Source organism: Gobio gobio (genome assembly GCF_949357685.1).
Source record: "Gobio gobio genome assembly, chromosome: 10".
NCBI lineage: Eukaryota > Metazoa > Chordata > Actinopteri > Cypriniformes > Gobionidae > Gobio > Gobio gobio.
Window position 1 is genome coordinate 45,439,927 of NC_137116.1, and position 22,673 is coordinate 45,462,599.

General features: G+C 39.4%; 2 protein-coding genes across 7 annotated transcripts; one reads left to right on the forward strand and one right to left on the reverse strand.

The window, feature by feature from the left end:
• Positions 1 to 3,305: 3,305 nt before the first annotated feature.
• On the forward strand, positions 3,306 to 12,277 carry tmem47 (transmembrane protein 47). Its single transcript, XM_079827172.1, has 3 exons — positions 3,306 to 3,832; positions 9,982 to 10,122; positions 10,611 to 12,277. The coding sequence occupies exons 1-3, from the start codon at positions 3,607 to 3,609 to the stop codon at positions 10,787 to 10,789; spliced, it is 546 nt and encodes a 181-aa protein (XP_079683298.1). The 5' UTR covers positions 3,306 to 3,606; the 3' UTR covers positions 10,790 to 12,277.
• On the reverse strand, positions 11,450 to 22,566 carry tab3 (TGF-beta activated kinase 1 (MAP3K7) binding protein 3). Of its 6 annotated transcripts, none has more exons than XM_079827156.1 (8): positions 22,325 to 22,512; positions 21,097 to 21,212; positions 19,718 to 19,886; positions 17,291 to 18,455; positions 14,585 to 14,745; positions 14,156 to 14,249; positions 13,938 to 14,009; positions 11,450 to 12,906 (listed from the first exon to the last, which is right to left on the reverse strand). In XM_079827156.1, exons 3-8 carry the CDS (start codon positions 19,817 to 19,819, stop codon positions 12,779 to 12,781), a joined length of 1,722 nt encoding a protein of 573 aa, XP_079683282.1. In that variant the 5' UTR covers positions 19,820 to 19,886; positions 21,097 to 21,212; positions 22,325 to 22,512; the 3' UTR covers positions 11,450 to 12,778. The 6 variants fall into 6 exon arrangements, with proteins under 6 accessions (XP_079683282.1, XP_079683283.1, XP_079683284.1 ...); XM_079827157.1 differs by having other exon boundaries at positions 21,097 to 21,173; positions 22,325 to 22,507; XM_079827158.1 differs by having other exon boundaries at positions 19,718 to 19,974; positions 22,325 to 22,504.
• Between the last annotated feature and the right edge of the window lie 107 nt (positions 22,567 to 22,673).

Consider the following 22,673-nt stretch of genomic DNA (forward strand, 5'->3'; position numbering starts at 1 on the left):
GACTTGTCTGCTCACTGTATGAGTGAAGATTTAGCATTTACTATTTATGTATATAAATTATTATTATTATTATTAGGGTAGGTCTACTTTTATTATTAAATTGATAATACATTTAATTTGCCCCCGTGATAATTTCATAATGCATCAATGCACAACCGACAAGTTGCATAATAAAATAATAGATAGATTAGCTTACTCCTCATTATTTAAATACATTTTGCCCAATTAAACAAGGAATTGTAGGCCTATAATTAAAATGATTATCAGTCTATAATATGTCAGAACACTACAATAATATCAGTATTATCAGAAAGTAAGAGCAGCTTTATTTCAAAAACAACTTGTTTAACACGAAATGGGCCTATACTTCTCTTCTAATTAGTTTCACAATATGGGCCACAAGAGAAATATTAAGAATATAAATACAGACAGTTATAGGCTATACGTTATCAGCATATGTTAAAGCAGATTTATATAAATAACGAGATATCTCTTGTCTCTGTGAGAATATGCGCCGAAAGCTTGTCAGATTTTACGTTCACTTTCAGTAGTGAATAATTGACCAGGTGTGAGACTTCACCGACTCTCGCGCACATTGCGTTTTTGTGTGATATCCACTGACTCGCCTTCATGATTTAAAATGAAAAAGAAAAAAATCTATATTGCACCTTGAAAATTGCTCTCGTTTCCCTCTGTACACTGCATGAACTATGAAGATGTCTCCTTCCTCTTCTGTCTTTATTTCTATTCTCATCTCTGTGGGCAATATGTTATTCCATTTGGAAAGATATTTCATTTACGCTACTATAGTTGCAGCTTGAAGTCGCGCTGGTATTAAAAAATATTTTGAAGGTATTAAAAAAGGTAGTAAAAGGTATTAAATTCAACTTAAAGGGTTAGTTCACCCAAAAATGAAAATTCTGTCATTAATTACTTACCCTCATGTCGTTCGACACCCGTCAGACCTCCGTTCATCTTCGGAACAGAAATTAAGATATTTTAGTGTAAATCTGATGGCTCTGAAAGGCCTCCATTGGCACAATGGCACGGTTCACTCTCAAAACCCTTAAAAGGTACTAAAGACATCGTTACAAAGTCCATCTCACTACAGTGGTTCTACAATAACTTTATGAATCGGCGACAATAGTTTTTGTGCGCAAAAAAACCCTAAATAACGACTTACATAGTGATGACGATTTCAAAACAAGGCATCATGAAGCTTCGAAGCGTTATGAATCACTGAGCCGAATGATGATTCGGATCGCGTATCAACCGCCAAACTGCTGAAATTTGGCGATTCAAACCGCTGAATCGACATGAGGATCAGTAATTAATGACAGAATTTTCATTTTTGGGTGAACTAACCCTTTAAGTTGAATTTAATACCTTTTACTACCTTTTTTAATACCTTCAAAATATTTTTTAATACCAGCGCGACTTCAAGCTGCAACTATAGTAGCGTAAATGAAATATCTTTCCAAAAAAGTTCTGTATATACCCTGATAGTGTATGGAATGCTTTTTAAAGAAAATTTGGGGGGGGGGGGGGGGAGGAAAATGTTTAGATGAAGTAATGGAGATGGTGTGAACATGGCCTTTACATGTTCCAGCGTGAGCTGGAGGGAGGTGTCTTCCGTCAGCAGCTTGCTTTCTGATTGGGTATTGTTTCGTTTCACGTGATAATCTCCAGAGCGCGCACGCTTGTCCTCGGGATAGAGATATATAATATAAGTATAACTATGAATAATAATAATAATAATATAACAAGTATAACTATGAATAACTGCTGTTGCACAAGTTGTTACCTCATCTGTCCATGAACAAATTTAGATGAGATAAACCATTTCTCACACATTTTCCCTCTGTTTTGTTTCAGATCAGCCATCAGTAGTTTACCAGTATGGAGGCCAGCCAAGACCAACTGGGATATTTTGTTCATACTTTTTGTTGCCATATCGTCATGATCTCTGCTTTGATTTGTTGTTATGAATTCAGTTCTCTATTTTAAATTTTTTTTTGTAATTGATTGTGACGGTGAATAAAAAAAAAATATATATATATATATATGTGTACATAGACTCAAGTCTCTTATTTGGAATTTATTAAATTTATTATTTATTTTATTGCATTCATGTAAAATATTCAAAATAAAGTAATAACATATTAACATATGCATATTTTGTAAAATAAAAAGTAAAATAAATTACAGTAAAATTACTGTAAAAATGATTATACTGTAAAAATAAATTGCGGTAAGGGCATCATACTGTAAAATGAAATTGCGGTAAGGGCATCATACTGTAAAATTCAATTACAGTAAGGGCATCATACTGTAAAATTCAATTACGGTAAGGGCATCATACTGTAAAACACATTTACAGGTAAGCTACTGTAAAGGGGCAATTACAGTAACTTACTGGCAATAGTGCTGCCAGTAAGTTACCGCAAAAATACAATAAAATGTCTAACAGTGTACATAAAGGTCAGATATTAGGCTACAATGTTATAACAATTTCAAACAGAATCTAAATGCATTCAGGCGAAAACTGAAATGACAGAAAAATAATGCCTGTGCCGCAAAACAGTAAAAAGTAGACTAATATTTAAATAAATAAAAAAAACATGTATTAATTTAGCAGACGCCTGTAGGCTAACAAATGAGGAACATTGCTGCAACAAACTGAACTGAGATCTATAGCCGCCCTAACCTATTAAATTAGCCTTAAATTAAATGTACCCTTAATAAAACGTATACGCCTATAATAAAAACTTAATAAACATGTACAGAGATATGGCTGGAACGGTTAAAAGCGTATGGGTCCGATAAAGAACCGCGTGATGTTTAAACATGTCCTTAGTTCTAAACAGGCTGTTCGAAAGAATCGATTCGCTTCCCGGTCACTCCTCATTTTCTCTTTTCTCTCATTCTCTCTCTTTATTTATCTCTTGTGCACTCACAAACACGCACATAGAATGCTTTTCACAAAGGTAATAAAACACATTTCTCAATAATTAGAGCATAAAATGAAACACTGTAGGCTATAGGCTACAGATTATTTGCCATATTGAGTGTTGGATTGCATGTGATGTTATCCGTTTTGTGGGAAAGGGTAAACATTTAGGCTACATATATTTCATTAAACAAATGTTAGCTATAAAGAAGCCACGTTCTAAAATACATTTTATATTTAGAATTTGTAAATAAAACAAAGATTATTAAAACAAAGAAAAATCGGTTCTCCGTTCAATGTATTTTGCTGACTCGCTGTTCGGACCGTTTCTTCTCGGTTTGTAAACGAATCGTTCAGACTAGACACGGGTGGGTCCATAGACCGTAAAAAAATACGGGTGGGTCACTGAGGGGCAGTTCTAGCTAGGCACTAGGACCCTGCAGGTGCAGCCGAGATTTTTCAATAATGTGTGCAGTGCAGTCGCGTTCACAGGAGCGCGAGGGCAGCTGTTACAGCGTCCCTCTCGCGCAGCTGCTCAACAATCTTCAAAACACTGATCACGAATAAGGATCCAAAGGCATTGTCTGGGATCATCGTTCCTGGCTTCTCCGCGACGCAGCGCACCATCGCTCCTCATCCCCGCGCATCCAGCCGACATGGCGTCATCCGTGAGCGGAGCGGAGGAAGTGCGCGTGTCGGCGTTGACGCCCCTGAAGTTGGTGGGTCTGGTGTGTATTTTCCTCGCGCTGTGCCTGGATGTCGGGGCCGTGCTGAGTCCGGCGTGGGTCACCGCGGATGACCAGTACCACCTGTCCCTGTGGGAGTCTTGCTGGAAGCCCGCTGCCTCCGCGAACTGGCGGTGCAGCAGCACGCTGGGGACCGGTGAGACCCGCTACTTTTCTAACTTTGCAATAAACAATGTTCTGACAGGATGAGCTGCACATACATATTTTAAGATGCAGGAAAAACTAAAAAAGTGCGCAGTCTTTTTAACTTTAGTGAGCTTTGTAACATGGCCCAGGAGGCTCATATTTGATTTATGAGATAACAAAAGTGGCCCTTCGCTCCCTAGCGCATCATTATCACTCATTGTACAGCTCACGCTAAAACAGCTCTTTCAGAATACTGAGAAAATAGAAAAATAATTAGCTTTTTACCCTTAGTCTTTGTTTCTTAGTCAAGTCGTTTTAATATTTACTCCTTTAAACTATGCATGTAATATTTCAGCTTAGTAGCCAATTTTAAAGAGCCCATACTAATGCTTTTTTCTCATAGTTTAATTAAAAATATTGATATGTACCAGCAACTATTGGAATAAATAGTCAGAAATGAATAGTTGATTTCTAATAGCTATATAGTATGTAATGAATAAGTATAATATATAGATAATAGGAAATTAAAACAGATAAATAGTCACTGTTTAGTTCTTTACTAGTAGCCTACTTCAAAAAAAAAAAAAAAAAAAGTCTAGTTCGTTTAAAGGAAAACAGGCTTGAAATAATGGTCCTGTTTTATTCAAAAGACTCTCCAGGCTATATCAAGCCAGGATTGATCCATTACAGAGACAATGTTTGTGAAGAACGCTTCATTAGTTAATTGATAGGCTATTGATCCTTAACATTTAATAGCACACTGTATTTTATTCACAGCTTGTTTGGTGGAAGGGCTTTTGGATGATGTGGGAATGTGTGATGGAATCGGTGGTCCAGCTGGGGTTTCATTCTGCTTTTGTTGTCTACAAAATGAGCCTTTGTTAAAGTCTCCTCACCGGCCAAGGAGTGAGGTTAAGTTTGAGAGGAGAGCTCCCTAGAGGCCCTAATGTGGACAGATTAGTTACCAAGGAAACAAGTGCTGCATTCTAGAAATGTCATTTTGCACTGAAAGAGAAACTTCCTTTTCTGGCATGCGTGAAGGTTTTGCTATAGCGAACAAACTGCGGTTTGGGGGCAGTTCCCCCTGCATATCCCTTTCATATGTTAGTTATTCATTGGCATTCATTTTTTTTAGTACAGTCTGGGATAGCCAAACGCAGTTAAGATTTAAGATGTTATTCTAGGTCTGCTTTGCAATGACAACTTGTTTGGCTCTGGACCCTGTCCCGTCATTTTTAAAAAGCACAGTTTGACTCCATATAAAGTCATGAAACCCCAGTCAAAATACCAAAGGAGCGGCCTGGGTGAATGGCTTTCCTCTGCAGCGCATTATTGATTTATGGCTTTCTGTAATCAGTCACTCCATTTCCTCTGTGTTTTCTCTGTGTCATGCACTGTGCATTAAACTAAATCTCATTAGCTTAGCCATTACCGGCTGACTCCACAGCCTTCTATGAACCAGCATATTTGCTCTCTAACCTTTCCTTGCATCCTTTTTAGTTTATCTCCGTCAATTTAACAACATAGATATGTTAACATAAACAAACTCCCTTTTTTCATGCACACATGCACCAGAAATCCAAGGTTGTGAAAGCTCTCGGAGAGAGATAATTGCAAACAACAGGAATGTGGCGAAAGTGTGTGAGAGAGTCTTTTTGTGCGGATGTTATGCTCGACTGGAAAAGAGGCAGCGGTTCTGTGGCGCGCACTATACACACAATTTCTCTCCCTGTCTGCGAATAGCGAGGAATGGGGAGAGGAATTGTGTCTTATTGACGGAATTCGGTTTCTCGTCTATGACATTGAACTTCTTTTTCCTCTCATCAAGGTATCAGATTGAAAGAACTAGCCAAGGGGTGCTTGGTTGCTGAAAAACAGATTATAGTAATGAATGTTTTGATTTTTATCTCATATCCTCATTTCCATCTGTAGTCCTGCAGGGCTTTTTGGATAAGCTCTATTCTGCCGGAGACCCTTCAGACGTACCTCAAGGTTACATAAAGTCGAAATCTTTTTCTCAGATGGGGGGAAGGACGCTCTCGTTGATGATTCGCAGGCTTTTGGTGGCTATCCAGAGAGGTCGGAGGTCGAGCAGTTAGAATTGTGTTTTTATATGGAAGCAAATATCAGCAGCTGTTTTCATACATCTCTCTCCAACTTCCTGCGGTGATAGACATATTTATTACCTATTTATTACGCCAAATCATCAACCGTATTTGGTAAAAGGGTTTGTTTATGTTTGAAACAATAGCACGGTGGAATGGAGCTGAGGTAGCCCAGAGCAGCTCTCAACCATCTCTGAAAATAATGTTTTGACATGATTTAGTGCTAGAAATGATTATTTTCCAGCAGAGAAAATTATAGATCATTTTCCCAAGCTGATGAAAATGTTTCTATTTACAGATATCACTGTGTAATAACAATACCCGTGACAGGATCCGGAGCTTTTATGGTCTTATTTAAACAAACAGCCATTGACGTTTTATGATGTGAGTCCTTTCTCAGGTTCAGTAATTGAGTCATTTATCACATGATAACTAAACAAAAACATCATCATAGTCTTTGTTTTTAATGTGTGCATGTGTGTGTGTGTGTCTAGATAGATAGATAGATAGATAGATAGATAGATAGATAGATAGATAGATAGATAGATAGATAGATAGATAGATAGATAGATAGATAGATAGATAGATAGATAGATAGATAGATAGATAGATAGATAGATAGATAGATAGATAGATAGATAGATAAGACATTGGTCAGATTTTAGAGGAATTTCAAACCTAAAAGAAACTCAGTCTCTACATAATGAATGAGTAGTGGTTGCTGTAATGTTCATGTTTAACTTGTGTAACAGTGCAAACACACTCTGTGACTATGATTTTATTTAAGATGGGTAATGTTGCAATAGATTGTTTGCTTACCCTTAAATGACAGAAAGTGAATGACAACTTTGAGAGTTTTAGATCTGAGGTTGCACTTATTAAACATGTACTTATTGTTCTTTTTTGTTGTTTAACAGTACTTTCTCTATTCTCTATACTGGAAAGCTAAAATAAAAACCAACAAAACTAAAAATGTTTGTTTTAAGTGAGCCTTTCTGCAAGTTACATTGATATGCTAGTAGGTGACTTCACTGAACCATTCATTCACCTGATTCGTTCAAAAACTATCATGATTGAGTGGGTGATTGAATGACTCGCTCATTTTCAAACAATTTGTTTACAAACACTGGTTTATTCATGATTCAAAACAATTGATTGCCCTTACGAATGAGTCATTGAATCATTCACTCAGCCAAATCATTCCTAAACACTGATTCGTTCATGATTCGAAACAAGTGATTGGTTGCGTCTGAAATGGCATATTCTTTTGAGTAGGTTCTTATTTTAAATAAGTAATTCATAATTAAGTGACATGACGTGTAGCCAAGTGCTCTGCATTTCATCCATCCAAGTGCACACGCAAACACACACACACACACACCCAGAGCAGCGGGCAGCCATTTTTTGCTGCGGCTCCCGAGAGCGACTGGGAGTGGAGAGAGCTGTTCTTTCCCCCCACCTCCACTGAGACTTGAACCTGCAACCTTTGGGGATACAAGTCCAACTCTCTTACCATTAGGCCACAACTTCTAGACGTACTACGTTTATCATGTTGTCATTATAATGTGACCTACCAGCGTCAGTTACGTCGCTTGAAATTAGAATTTCACACTTCAGAATCTCGCCGGAAGAAGTAGGTCATCTGGGTACTTTTTGCCTACTCTTTTATGAGTACTGTGAATTCAGACATACTGTTTTTCGCCTACTACATAGAAGGGAAGTATGCAATTTCAGATGCAGCCACTGTCTTTATGAGCGAGTCATTGAATCATTCGCTCAACCAATTTGTTCACAAACAGTGATTCATTCATGATTTGAAACCATTAACTGTAAAAAAATATGGGCGTAGTGTCTGTGATGTCACCCATAGGATTCTGAAGAGCAGTTTTGAAGCATAAAGTAGGGTCAAGTTGGCCGTTGCCATCTTAGCAGCGCGTCACTCCCGGATAATAGAAAATGGGCAAAGAGGCAGGACGTGGTTGCAGCTGAGGTGACGCGATGACTTAAGTCCGGGGTATACTTCACTTTCCGCGCCCGGGCGCGTCACGCGCACAGCCTTGTCCGCGCGTCTTTCAAAGTATACTACACCACGGATGCGCGCGGATGATCGCGCATCGGAGGGCAGCACTGAGTCCTGTCATCAACGGGACATTCGCTGGGCATGATCGGAGAAGAACTGTTGTGCATCCACCATTGCAACATGGAAGAAACACTGAAGAATCAAAAATGTTCTCTTTTTTTTCAAGCGTGTTGTTTTTAAACCGGTCTTTAAACACTGTTCTTCGACGGCTGAACACTCTGCGCAATACTATGCGTATTGTCACCTAGCAGACTCTTCTGTACTGCTGGCGCATGCGCTGTTGCACGCAGACTGTCCGTGGGCTGCGCGCGGACGGGGTGTGCGGCCGGCCGCAAGCCCTCCGCTTGCCGAAAATTACGTCATGCGGACGGTGCACGAATGTGGATGGCCGAAGTATACCCGGCCCTTTACAGACAGCAGATAAATGGCTATCTACCTGTCACTTAAAGTTGCCACACCCTTAATTATGCAGAACTTTAATGCTTTATATAATGTAAACGAATGAGTTATACAAAAATTCACCCCCCTCACAGTTGTCATGAAGGGCAAAATTAGCCATATAGACCAAAACCACAATTTGTACCAGCCTGTAAACATGTTTTTTTTTTTGCTGTAAAGTTGGGCATTTTAACATGGGGCTCAATGAGATTCTGCTCCCTTCTGGAGCCTGTCTCTAGCGGCCAGCCGATGAATTGCAGTTTAAGTCACTTCCGTATTGGCTTCAAGAGAAACTGCGGGAGGTTGCTGCTTGTTTGAAACAAGTGACTGTCCTTACAAGTGAGTCTTTGAATCATTCACTTAACTGATTCATACAAAAACACTGAATCATTCACAAACGCTATTACCTTGTGTTGCTTAAGAGACAAATTCTAATCTGGCTTTGTTTTGATCTATTTTAGTTGACTGAGAAAAAATTAAAAGTAATTGTTAATAATGACTCTAAAATGTAAGTTACTCACTAATTTGAACAATTTGTCACATTGAGTTATAAATAATGTAATGACAGTTTAGAAAAAAATACCCCGTCAGCCTACGTAGCAAAAGAAACTTTGCAAGTCACTCCTCAGAGATTGTCTATTTCTAATGCGTTTCCCTTACGCCTACCTAATGAGATTCCTCAGGAGTTGCTAAAGTGCATGCGAAATTCCACACATTTACTCTCATGTCGTCAGATATGGAAGCAGGCATACTGTTTCAGGCACCTCCTCTCTGACTCTTTCTCCTTGCCCCCTCCCTCAGTCCTGCGTTCCATGGAGGATTCAGTGCTATTTCTGGGCCCTACTCTAACTGAGAGTCTCAGAGTGCTTGAATGAAAAGCAGAAACAAGAGAGACTGAAGGAGAGAGAAAGGGAGGGATGAATACATTATGTGATGCCCCATTTAGTCCACCAGAATTGTCGATAAGCTCTCTGCTGCCCGTAGAGCTTCATTCTTTCAGTTTAGCAAACCCAAGATGTAAGTGTTCAAGTGAGTCATTCTGTAAGAATGTGTGTATTGACTTTCCATCATGTTTAGAGGCTGTAAAAAGAATAGTTTAAGGGGCCATTCAAACAAAACACCTTTTCCCCCATTGTTTCCCCCCCATTGTCTAAACATGCGCTAGATGGATGACTTAACGCTGTAATTGATCTTTATATCAGAGAAATTCTGAAGACTACATTAGTCACCATTTTCCATGTAATTACAGTGAGAAGAGACTGAAGCTTTAAAGCTTCTAAAAGAACAAAAAACACCATTAAAGTGGTTCATATTTCAAGTCTTCTGGAACCATTCATTATCTTTGTGTGAGAAACAGACCAAAATGTAAAAACAAAAAGTTTTTTGGATACATTTTGAAGGTTTCTTTAGCGTTGAAATGAGGTGTATATCCCATGAGAATTTTCTTTCCTTGGATATGTGTTTATACAAGATGAATATAATGCATGCAATGTAATGAGATATGAAACTGATCTATTTTGTATGGATTTAATGCAGACTGGCAGATCGCCACATTGGCTTTGTTGTTGGGTGGAGCATTCCTTATCCTCCTTTCCTTCCTGGTGGCCCTGGTGTCTGTCTGCATTCGCTCCAGGAGACGCTTCTACCGACCGGTCGCTGTTATGCTCTTTGCTGCAGGTGAAATAGGCACAACCATGCACACACACACACACACACACACACTTATGTTTAAGACATTAATGAGTTGGCTTCCCATTTCTGTTCTCCACGCACATTAAATTAGGGTTCATGTATTTTGAATTTAAAATGTGTTGTCGGCTCTAAGACGTAACTGCTGCGGCTAATGGACCAGGAAACAGCAAATGCATTTGCATCCAAACAGTTTTTTTTCCAAGCCACATCACACAGCTGCTTCAGTAATCAGTCGTTCTCGAAATGAACGCATCACAGGGAAAAGATGTAAGGTATATCTGAAACAGACATTTTCACTCGGCTCTTTTGAGAGGATTTTTACATGGCTTTGAAGTTGGCACTCGCTCAATTTGTTGAGGAACTTATCAAGAAATAAAGCCTATTGAGGATTTAGAAGACTTAATGTTCTTAACCTACTTTTGTCTCTTTGATGATTGCAAATTTCATAGCCTGCGCTCTTCTGTTTCTCACAGTGGTCTTGCAGGCCTGCTGTCTGGTGCTGTATCCCATCAAGTTCATCGAGACCATCAGTTTGAGAATATACCATGAGTTTAACTGGGGCTACGGTCTGGCCTGGGGAGCCACAATCTTCTCCTTCGGAGGAGCCATTCTCTACTGCCTGAACCCTAAGAACTACGAAGATTACTACTAAACATGCTACAACACCCACAATGCACTTCCATGTCCTCTTCACTGTTGTGATAGCTCATGCACTGAACGTTCGTTCCGAACTAGCCCTTGACTTCTCAAACACACAGACCCTCAAAACGCAGGGCAGTGCTGAGCTTTTAGAAACGTACATGCATTCTTTTTTATTTCGCTATCATTCAATTAAACCTCTTCATCAATCTCTTTCTCTCTCTCTCTCCTCATGCTATTCTAACACCTCTGATCGTCGCATGAGCATCTGACTCCAGATGTCAACCTATGTTCACAGGAATACTGCCAGTCTGTGATGTAATCAGTGGGTAAACCTCCATCTGTGGTTGGATCTGAAACAAGGCAGACAGAAGTCTACAAATCTGACAGTATAAAACTGACATGATAGACGCATTTGCTTTGAGACTTCAAAGATAGATAGACGGTTTAAAGGGAAAATAAACAGTTTGGAATGCACCCGAGAGCATAACATTGAAAAATCAAGCAATTTGGAAAAAAGAAATATGAGTTATTAGTACAGTAAAGTTATCAGAATAATGATAAATCGGTCAAAAAGAACTTGCAGTTAAGGTGCAGTCACATTAGCGAAATCGTCGCTTTCAAAATAAGCAACTTTCTTTTACTCAACACAGCAAATTTACATGACCCATTTGAACCCAAATGACTTTATTTCAAACATAAAAAATGACTTTCAAATTTGCAGATCAATTGTAAACGTGACCGCTCCTTTATCCATAGATGTGGATCAAAGCCTAATTTCTGATGAAATGCTAAGAAACCAAGACTGATGTTATTTTAAGCACAGATCATGTACATAGCACATGAATTGTCACCATGTGGTTACTTTGTACACATCTGAAAACATTTCCCGTTCCCCATATTTCACTTTCAGTTTAAAAGGGATTTGATAGAAGATACTTCGCATTGTAGAAAACCTAGGTCTTGTGGTGTAACCAAGCCTTGCATATAGACTAGTTTTTGACAGGTATCTGAAGAGTGATTATTAGTCTTATTTGGCATAAGTATCCATACAGGTAGACTGTAGGCTTGTTTCTTAGCACTGTCAGTCTGCGCATGTTGGTGTGTTTGAACGAGGGTGCATGTATCCTCAGAGTGCGCGCTTGAGTGATTGCGTGCTTTCTGTTGAGATTTTTCAGTCCAGAATGCAGTTGTGACATACTGTACTAATTTATATACTAACCGAATAAACAGATAAAGAAAAATGTGATACGTTCATGGTTTTACAGCCGAGATATCCCGATATCAGCATATAGTAACATAGAATCAGATCCTTTATTAAGTACAGCAACTTGAGGCATTTGCACAAGAAATCAACATCTTAAACACAGAATACAGTGTGGCATAATATGCATAAAAGTACCAGGTTCATATGCAGGTCTTGTAGTGTTCTTCATTCATGAGAAGAGCTCATAGTGAGCACATACAGTGTAAAGTCTACATTAAAATTATTCAGCCCCTGCTCATCTCAATACATTGAACTTGTGAGAGAAGCCCTGTGCACAGGATTGTTTGGGCTTTTCATGTAAACTCAGCAGTCTTATTCTGCTTGGAATGGTAGTTTGGTAAACCACACCTCTGCAATATCTGGAAGCTCCGCCCTCTCCTAAAACCACACCTTCTCGGTCCACTCCAGCGCCAATCGATCGATCAATCCCTTTTGCTTGTCTCTGTCATGTCAAGTCACCCTACTTCCTCTTTTAAAGCATCTTTCAGTAGAAAAAAGTAAATACAAGTGCAGGAAGCTCCTCAAGAGGTAACAGGGTGGGTCTGATTGGAGAATATTGTACTAGAGCAGTTGTCTCGTCTTCTGTGGGGTACGGCTCAGTTATTGCTGGGTGAAGCGGAGGGCACAAGGGACAGAAATCGTCAAATGATCGGCGGGACTTTGCATGACGGAACAGAAGATTAGCAGTAAGAGTGAGGCTCATGTCCTGTCAGGAAGGGTCGTGGTGAAGCCGGCTCAAGTGTTGCGCGGCATCTCGCACTGTTCGCAGCGGTGCAACGCTGGGTGGTTAAGAAAAGTGCAGCTTTCACAGTTCCACTGAGCGCCCTCGAAATCCTCGTCCCTTTGCACGACCGGAGGCTTAACTAGTCAGAGGACACAAAACATTATGAGACAGCATACAAGCACTTATTTATTGCTGCTGTGAGCTAAATTTGAAGGCTCGAGAAAGCATTCTAGCATTCCACCACACCCACTGACAATTTGGGCCACTGGCCTCGCATAGCAACAAAAGAGTGATGAAAATAGAACTAGGGTGCAAGAAACACTATATCATAACAAGCAATCTAATACCCTCCACTCCACTGGTGTAGTCAGAGGTCAGGACAAATCTGACAGGATACTCAGAGAGCGAGCAAAGGGCTAATTTTAGCTCAAGGGAGGTTAGTTTACAAATTCCATGAGATATTTTAGTGGGAAAAAAAAGTATCTAGGATATTAGGCATGAGCCCGAAGCTGAATACTAAAGGAAACTATGCACTCTATGGAGCCCCTAAAGGGACATGGTGGGAAAAATATATATTTCAATGCTTTTGCGTTCTTTCGCAAATAGTTGGGTAATTATGTATATAATTTGCAGGCATCAGGGAGCCACTATCAATATTTGGGGTGTATTGAAAGCGATCATGTCTCTTTAGAAAATTTGGATTAAACCACTTAATTCTCTAATTAATCTATTTATGAACTTTAAGTGTCTTTTAAAAATGTAAGTGGTAGTTGCGTAGGCTGTCTATGGAGGGGTCAGAGAGCTCAAAAAGATTTTCATTTGTGTTCTGAAGATGAACAGAAGTCTAACAGGTTTGGGAACAACATGAGGGTGAGTAGCTACCACAGTGTCCCGCTAAATAAACAAAGTTATTAATAATGCATTCGCATAATGACTGTTACTTGTATTGATTACTCAAATTACAGATTCATTTTGTCATTTATTGTTTTGCCATAGAAACACATAATTCCGAGTCTGAGGATATAAGCATTTTGGAGTAGTAGCCAAAAGACTTTTCACTGTATGTTCTTGACACCAAATTAGCACAAGCTAATAGAACCTTATTGTAAAGAATAACCACACAATTAAATAACGAACTGTTTAAAAATGCTGAATTAATTGAATTCCCACCTCTTGGAGGTACAACAGGGCCAGGCTGAATATTATCATAAAAGTTGTTCATGGTTCTCACGTCAAACTTGCCTAAAATAAATAAAAAGATATGGATAAGGCAAATGGTTATCAGCACAATTTCCAAAAATTTGAGCGCAATCACATGAAATAAAGCAATGCAGGTGTTCATTTCACATTGTAAGTTATAAAGATGACCACATTCATGCTATTTTTACCTCGGGACTGCAGCAGGTCTGTCTCCTTCAAGGTGCAATCAATGTCAATCTGAAGCTGTCGGTTTTGCGACCGAATTCTGGTCATATCCTCGGGCTAGCAAACGCACACACAAAGTACATTCATTTTATTTGACATTATGTACTGCAGTTCAACCTATGAAAAGATTCATTCACAGTCTGCGAAGCATGCAGAATGAGCGAGAACTGAATGAACAGATGCGATTCATTTCCACCTCATCGTATTTGCACATTTTGCATGTAGATTATAGGTATGTATGCTTTTATGCAAGGCCCATTTGGAGAATTTGATGATGAGTCATTCATCTCCTTTATTAGCGATGTAAAACAAGTGTGTGTGTGTGTTCAGCACCCCTTCAAAAAGATGCATTCAAACTTATAAAAGCCTGGGGTTTTTTTTGTCCCTCTTACCCGAGGGATCAGGCTAGTGCTGTTCACCCGTCTGAAGCGTCTCTGCAGGGCGTCAAATTCCATTTCATTCACTTCCGCCTTCAACTGCTCCAGTTTCTGCCGCTCCAGCTTGAGTTCTTTCATCAGACGCTCCATCCGAGCACGCTGGTGCAAGAGCAGCGCTACGGAGGAGACATACAGCATAACTTCAAGACAGAACACTTCACCTTGATGCATACAAACATGATAAACAGATGCAAACATGGCAGAAATGGACTTTTACAGGAAAGTTATCTGATCAACCTAATTAGTTTTTTTCTCTCATGAGTGATGTATAAGTATATTCACTCTATTCACTCATCTGCTTCACTCGATATTGACTGCCTCAAACTAAATGTTACAAAGCCTGTAATCATTCAGTGACTAGATCTTCCTTTAGAAACTATATATTTTACTATTATTATAAAATGACTAAATATATATAGTATTTTTAACATTACTTTGTTTCTCAGCATAGTTAAAGGGGTCATGAACTGCATTTTTTATTTTATGTTCTACGAGGTCCACTTATGATGAAAGATTTTTACAAAAAAAAAAAAACATTCTAATTTAGATTCTATTTTCTATCCTGTTTTTGACCCTCTCTTTCAAACACTATGTTTTGATAGGTGTGCCGCATTCAAGACTTGGAAGTAAACGCCCACTACTATGATTGGGTAACAGTTTTGCATATTAAAATAATTTTCAACGCTTCAATGTTGCAGTGTCGTATTTTAAATAAAATGAAACTTGCAATGTCTTAATGATGACAAAACAAATCTCGCTCACCGAAGCTTTTATTCAGGATAACAACTAATGGCTTCAACCGAAACAATATCAGCGTCCTCTACATACTTTCTTCTGTATCCGTTAAACCAACGCATTAAACCCCATAAATGCTGAAGCAAAGAAAAACAAACAAACAGCGAATCACAACTAATCACAGTTTGACTGCGGCGCAACAGTATAAATACTCTTGATAATAGTACATATCAAACGATCTGTAAAAGGCAAAGCAATAGTGACACATGGTAAAAACATTGTTACTCACACAGTGTGTTGCGACATTGCAGTTGGATATAGTCGTCACTGCATCATCTTTTATTTTCAGTCTCTCTGAAAAGCCTGTGCCGAATGGTGTCTTGTTTAAAAACGAATCCGAAGTAAAATGAAGCAAACAAACGAACAGTCTTACTGACGTTATCATCAATTATTTCTTATTGTTAGGATCACAAGGAAGGCAATGCCAAGACGGTGAACGTGATTTCATGATAACGTGATCTTTGTTAATATTAATAACATTCCAATCAACCAATCAGATTTTACAGTTTATGTCAAGTTTAAGCTTATAGCCAGGGTTAGGTGCTTCTACATCAGTGTTATTCATCTATCATTTCCCTCTGATTTTAGGGATAAGTTATGGGTAGGGCTAGGTTTAGGGGTTGGGATAGGACTACATTTTCAGACAGGAATTTTGTTCCAAAATCAACAAAATAAGTTGATCCAGGAACATTGTCTTACTTGGCAAAATCACAGCGATCATGCAAACACTGTTTTTCCACAACTTGGCACTGCAAATCGTCTTATAATCTTCAGAGGCATCTCGATCATATAATCCTGTCTTTGTGTCTCTCTTGTATTTACTACCAAGTGACATACGCAAATTGTTGGGGCGGGGCTAAAGAGGCAATGATGTAGGCGTCGATTTTCTTCTGCAGAGGCGGTCTTTTGTCGCACTATAAAGTAATAATGTGACAAAATGTGAAACGAGTCATTTTGGCATCTTGGTTTCACTAAGAACAGTTTTTGGACTAAATTGGAAGGTTTGAGTTCTGAAACTTACAGGATATTTTTTTATAGTACAATGACCTCTCATATGTCAAAATATCAAGTAAAATGTTTATCTCAATTCATGACCCCTTTAAAATGTGTTCCTTGACTCCTTGAAAGAGCTAGCCATAAATATGCCACCCTAAATAAAGGAAAAAAAATATTATATTTATTTTATATTTATATACACATGTATACACATGCACACACACACACATACACACATGCACTACCATTCAAAGGTTTGGGGAATAGTACGATTTTTGTAATGTTTTTGAAAGAAGTATCTTATGCTCACCAAGACTGCATTTGATTGATCAAAAATACAAAAAAACAACAGTAGAAGTAGAGCTTTTTGATGTCAGCATCTGAGGCTATCTTTATGGCAAAAACGGAGCATCATAAATATAGGAGTCGCATAAAAATAATAGAAATAAAACCAAACAAAACAGCTGTAAATATACAAGATATTTAACATTAAAATCCTAAAACCTTTTCTGGTAAAACCTTCCTAAACAAGTCCTTAAGTGAGCTTATTACATAAAAATTGTGTCTACCTGCTTTAAAAGTGGTACAATCCAATAAAATATGTTTAATGGAAAGAGGGGTCTGTCTTGTATGACCTATGTGACATCTAGTGACCCAACTTGTTCAGTAGATTAAAAGTCTGTCATGGATTTCATGCAATTTGTTTGCATACATCTCCCATTCTTCTTGCCACTTGTTTAATATAAATTTATTTGGAATAGACACTTTTGTAAGAATATAAATGTCTTTACTGTCACTTTTTATCAATTTAATGCATCCTTGCTGAAACATTTGTTATTTTTAAAATTGTAACAATTTTTATATCCATACCTTGAGTATATGCATAGTCATCCGAGCCAGAGCTTGATCGTCTAGGCATGCGGTTGATCTGGCTGGCGATGTTCCCTGGCAGCGCAGAAATGGGCAGGATGGGAGGAGGGGCGCCATGGCGTTCGCCCAGGTCCACTATGTTGAGAAGGGACTCGGTCTCAACTGGTGGAGAGCTTGATGAACGCTGCACTTGTCCAGGGGACACTTTGATCTTGATGAAGGCAGAGGTGGCAGGCTGAGGAGAGGATGTGGGCCGGGGCCTAGCCACACCCTGGTGGACATACATTCCTTGATGAATTGAGGCCCCGGGAGGTCCGGTCATATTGATGACCCGGGATGGGGAGCTCGGGGAAGGGCTGGTGGCCATATAGAGTGTTCCCTGTGGAGCGTGTACAGGGGAGTTGCTCCGTGGTCGTTGTCCCTCCAGTGTGATCTCTATCTGATTCTTCATAGGGCCTTTGGAGGATATAAAAGGCCTGTGGGAAACAGGCGCTGACTGCTGGTAGGAAAGCCCAGGGAGGGTGGGGGGACTTATGGGAAGAAACACCTGGGGTGGCGGCTGGACCTGATGTTGGGGAGAGCTGTACGGGGACTGGTATGTCGGAGTAGCATAAGGAGACTGCTGGTACATGGAAGTCCCAGATGTGGACCAGGGACTAGGCTGAGGACTTTGAGACGGTGAGGGACGTATGTACACGGTGTTCCCACTATTACAATAGGCCCCCGGGGGGATTTGCAGTGCTTGTGGGGCAGAGGGGATGTTTTGGGAGAGGGTAACTGTTATGGGTGTCATGTAACGTGGAACGGGGTGGTATGTGGGAGACATGCCCTGGATGCTGGGTGGAGGGGTGGGGATGTTCGAGCGTCCTTGATCGTTCATGAAGAAAGGGTTGAAGACTGGTGAAGGCGCCATGGTGGCGGGGGCAGAGAGGGGCTCAGGGAAACCACTTCGAGGATGCTCAATGTGTCCGTCGCTGGAACTGTGGACCAAAGCTCGGCCGCCAGCATTGTTTTTAGCCCCATCGTGAGCAGGGTAACCCACGCTTATACGCAGCATGTGGTTTCGGTTTAAGTGCAATTCCTCTGGACTGTGGTACTCCTCATACAGGTATCTATTACTCTCCTGAGCCAGCAGATGGCAGCAGAGGTCCAGGTTATTGTTGTTCTGAAGAGGAAATGGAAGTCAGTTAGGTAAACATGTCCGTGCACATGACACCACTTTGACACTCTCAGTAATGGCATTCAGCCAGAATGACACAGCAACAATTATCACTGATAAGTCTTTATGCTTTTTTTATTGCATGTCATTAGCTTTAGGTGTACATACATTACCGTTCAAAAGTTTGGGTTCAGTAAGATTTTTTTAAATATTATTACTCAACAAGGACACATTCAAAGATATTAAGCAGTGCAATTGTTTTCTAAAGTGATAATTAGAAGAAATGTTTATTGATCACCAAATCAGCATATTAGAATGATTTATGAAGACTAGAGTAATGGCTGCTGAAAATTCAGCTTTTCCATAACAGGAATAATTTACATTTTGAAATATATTAAAATAGAAAACTGTTACTTTAAATTGAAATAATATTATTTCACAATATTACTGTTTCTACTGTATTATTTCAACAATAAATGTTGTGTTGCACTTTTAAATGAGGAGTCAGATTAATACTAGTAATGCATAGCATGAAAAAATATGAATAAAGGGTATAAATACAGAAGACTTCCATCTCTCAGCGACTGTCAATAAAAGATATCACTAAAGCATCTTGTGGACATGTCACCTGACTTGACATTTACCTCAGGAAAGCCATTCAATGTCCAAAGCTTTTTAGTTAGCAAGAAAGAACTAGAGAATATCACTGTTGTTGTAACTAAAACTAGAAATGAAAAAATAAAATGTGTTTTAATTTTGTTTGAACTGAAATGAAAAAAATTGCCTTGGCAGCAGGCCTAAATGAAATAAGTTGAAGTTCTAAAATTACTAAATCTGAAATAAAAAATAAAGCTAAATAGAAATGACAAAACTAATAAAATGACAAAAGGGAGAAAGCACACAACCAAAATTCCTGAAACAAACAAAAGCTAAATAATAATAATTAAATACTATAATAGTATATTAATAGCACTAACTCTGATATATTGTTAAAATATATGTACTATATTATTAATATATTTAATAACAGGTTAAGTACAAATATAATGTATGTTTAAATAAATCCTCTAATTTTGTTCCTCAAAAACCAGTTTTTACGAGAGCCACCATTTGAATGATTAAATAATCAATGCTCTGGAGTAGAAACATAATAATTATATATTATCATTTTATTCAAACGTGTTTCTGGGTCAAAGTGACTCAAAATCCTAGAGCAGGCCAGATTCTAAACACCCGATTTTGGTTCAATTGTGGCTGCCGGTTCTCACCTGAAGAAGGCACTGAGACACTACTTTCTCTGGAATCTCTGGGAAGCGCTGCTTGAGGTCCTGCAGTATGTGATAGTCCAACTGAGGCCCTCCCTGCGCCATCCTGAGCCCAAAGAGAGAGTCACTGAGTCCGCAGCCAGGAGCGCAGCACCTGCTCTCCTCTCATCCCCTGACAACGCACATGAATAACATCACATCAGAGCCACAGATCGAGTTTGACCACTCACATGCACTGCCAACAAACTGCCTTGGGGAGTCTGAAACAAAAAGAAATCATCACTCACTTTCATTGCATGGGGAACAAAACGCATTATACACTCTTTCTGCCTAACAGTTCCTTTGAATAAAGCAAGTCCTACAGGTTTGTAACAATGGGAGTAAATGAGCATTTTCAGGTGAACTATGATACACTATAAAGTCTATCATATTTGATTCATTTCCCTAAAGCCTCTAATTGACCAACATGATCAAAACTCTCCTGTTTCACCTGTTGTATACAATCTTATACATTAGGGATGCCAATTTACATTAATTCCCATAATCTATCGTTGTTAAAATCAACAATCAATTAATCGCAAGCCTTAACCTCTTGAAACTGAAGCTTGGGGCGCTACTAAGTTCTCATATTACTCAACAGCCACTTTGCTTAATCAACACAAAATAGGTGTTGTGTTAAAGCTTAGCAGCTTGGACTTACAGTGAAAATAGGGAATATGACCATCACTTAACAAGCGCTTTTAAATTTGCTGACATATTAGAAGTGCTCGATTTTCATAGCATGAAAAAAATAAGGTTCAACCTTAAATGTTATGAAGTGACGAGAAAACTTTTTGTGCACAAAAACAACTAAAAGAAAAACTGTATTCAACAATCTTACAGTGATAACAGTTCGGCTAATCCAGGTTGTACGTCAGAACGTTCACGTGAGCACCCATGACACGTGTGATGCTGACGCAGGAACTAGCCCATGAGCCGGCGTTCTGACGTAGAACCTGGAAGCGCTGCATTGTTTTTCCTATGTGAACAGTGTAGGAGAATGACATTGAAGAGAAGAGATTGTTGAATAAAGTCATTCTTTGTGTTTTTTTTTGGGGGGGGGGGGGGGGGGGCGGCACAAAAAGTATTCCCGTCGCTTCATGACATTAAGGTTGAACCACTGTAATCACATGGACTATTTTAACAATGTCTTTACTACCTTTCTGGGCCTTGAAAGTTGCCATGAAGTTGTTGCCTATGGCTGGTTCAGAAACTCAGAATTCAATCCTCTCGGATTTCATCAAAAATATCTTAATTTATGTTCCAAAGATAAACGACGGTGTGTTTTGGAACGACATGACGGAGAGTAATTAATGACAATTGTCATTATTGGGTGAACTAACCTTTTAAGGTCGTTTGTGCACCAGACGGCCTCAGGCTCTCGGCTGCCGCGGTGTACTGTAAACAACATGTCGTACAACTGGACAGGAACAGAGCTTTTATACCGATACCTTAAAAACTAATTTATCAGGACAAAAGACACTTATTTGTTACACCACAGGTAAATTATAAGTAAATTCAAAGCTAAAAGGATTATGAAGCTACTCCTGTCCTGTGTGTGAATGGCTTGTTTTGTGTTTAGCGACCTCACCAACGACAACGACCTGAAATCGGAGACATGAACAGTGTACAGCTCCCTTCCGCTCGACCTTACCCACACACACACACACACACACACGACAGGTGTTACTGTCATAGGCATAACTGCAGCACTGACTGGAACACCTTATTTTTATTTGAACTCACGCAATTTCAAATAATGAGGTGCCAACCTAAAACACTAACGTTAAGTACACAAACAATATGAATGCAACAGCAGTTAAGTCACCAGTAAAAACAAAACATCAACATTTTAGATTATATTATAGACAACAAATTCATGAAGAGCAGAAACTGTCAAGAGACAGTCATGACAACACGAACCAAGCGCAGGTTGATTTCAGCACTGCCCCCCGCCTGCTGAACCATCTACACATCCATTAAAGCACAATCTGGCACCAAAATGAACTATTACTACATTAAATCAGTGACAGTTCTGCCCAGTACCTGTCTGGCGCCTCTTGATCGCGGTGAAATAACGACAAGCCACCGCCAAATCCGTTTAAGTGCTACAACTCAACGCTATTTTTGCATGACGACAAAGATAGAAAGCCGCAATTGATGGGATAAACTCAGACAACAGCGCCTCATTATAAAACAAATATGTTATTCTTCAAAATATATTCATATCGTGATTTACATAATCTTTTCTCACTTGCACGTACTTATCTCCGGGATGAGAAAGAGAAAGGAAAAAACACTGACTGATCATTAACTGTTAGCTTTAGCATAGCCGCTAGCCGTCCGGTTTTTAGCTGCAGGGAAAACGGAAATGCAGCGCGCGCCGCTCCCGCGTACTTATCTGACTGACGTCTAATTAATCCTGCGCGCGATACCTGCCAAAAGCTTGCTGACATAGTCAAAAACCCACGCAGGAATGTATACGAACACTTGCTGTCAGTTTCGGTGCAGTAGTACAAACGACGGCTGGCTGCTCGCCGTGCTGATAACAGTGTATGTGCGACAACATACCGTGCGCCGGAGCCTTACGGCCATTGACTATCCAAGCAAGGCTTTTCACATGGGGTGTGTCACCGGGCAGCAAAAGTGGTAGGAAATGACAACGATTCACCGGGTTTCTACAGGAAACACGGCGGTTTGCACAGTCGCAACAAAATTGTCGTCTACACTTACGCCTATTTCTCTTCCTCTGTCGTTCCGGTTGGAGGTTTCTCATGGAACGATATATGGCACCTTCAGTGCCCTCTGTCGGGCTGGGGTAAAAGAAAAGAGAAGCTTTACATGGCTAAAGCAGTAGAAACCTGTTAGAAACAAATATAGCCTGTATAACGGTACAAAAGTAGTTATCTTTTTTCATTAC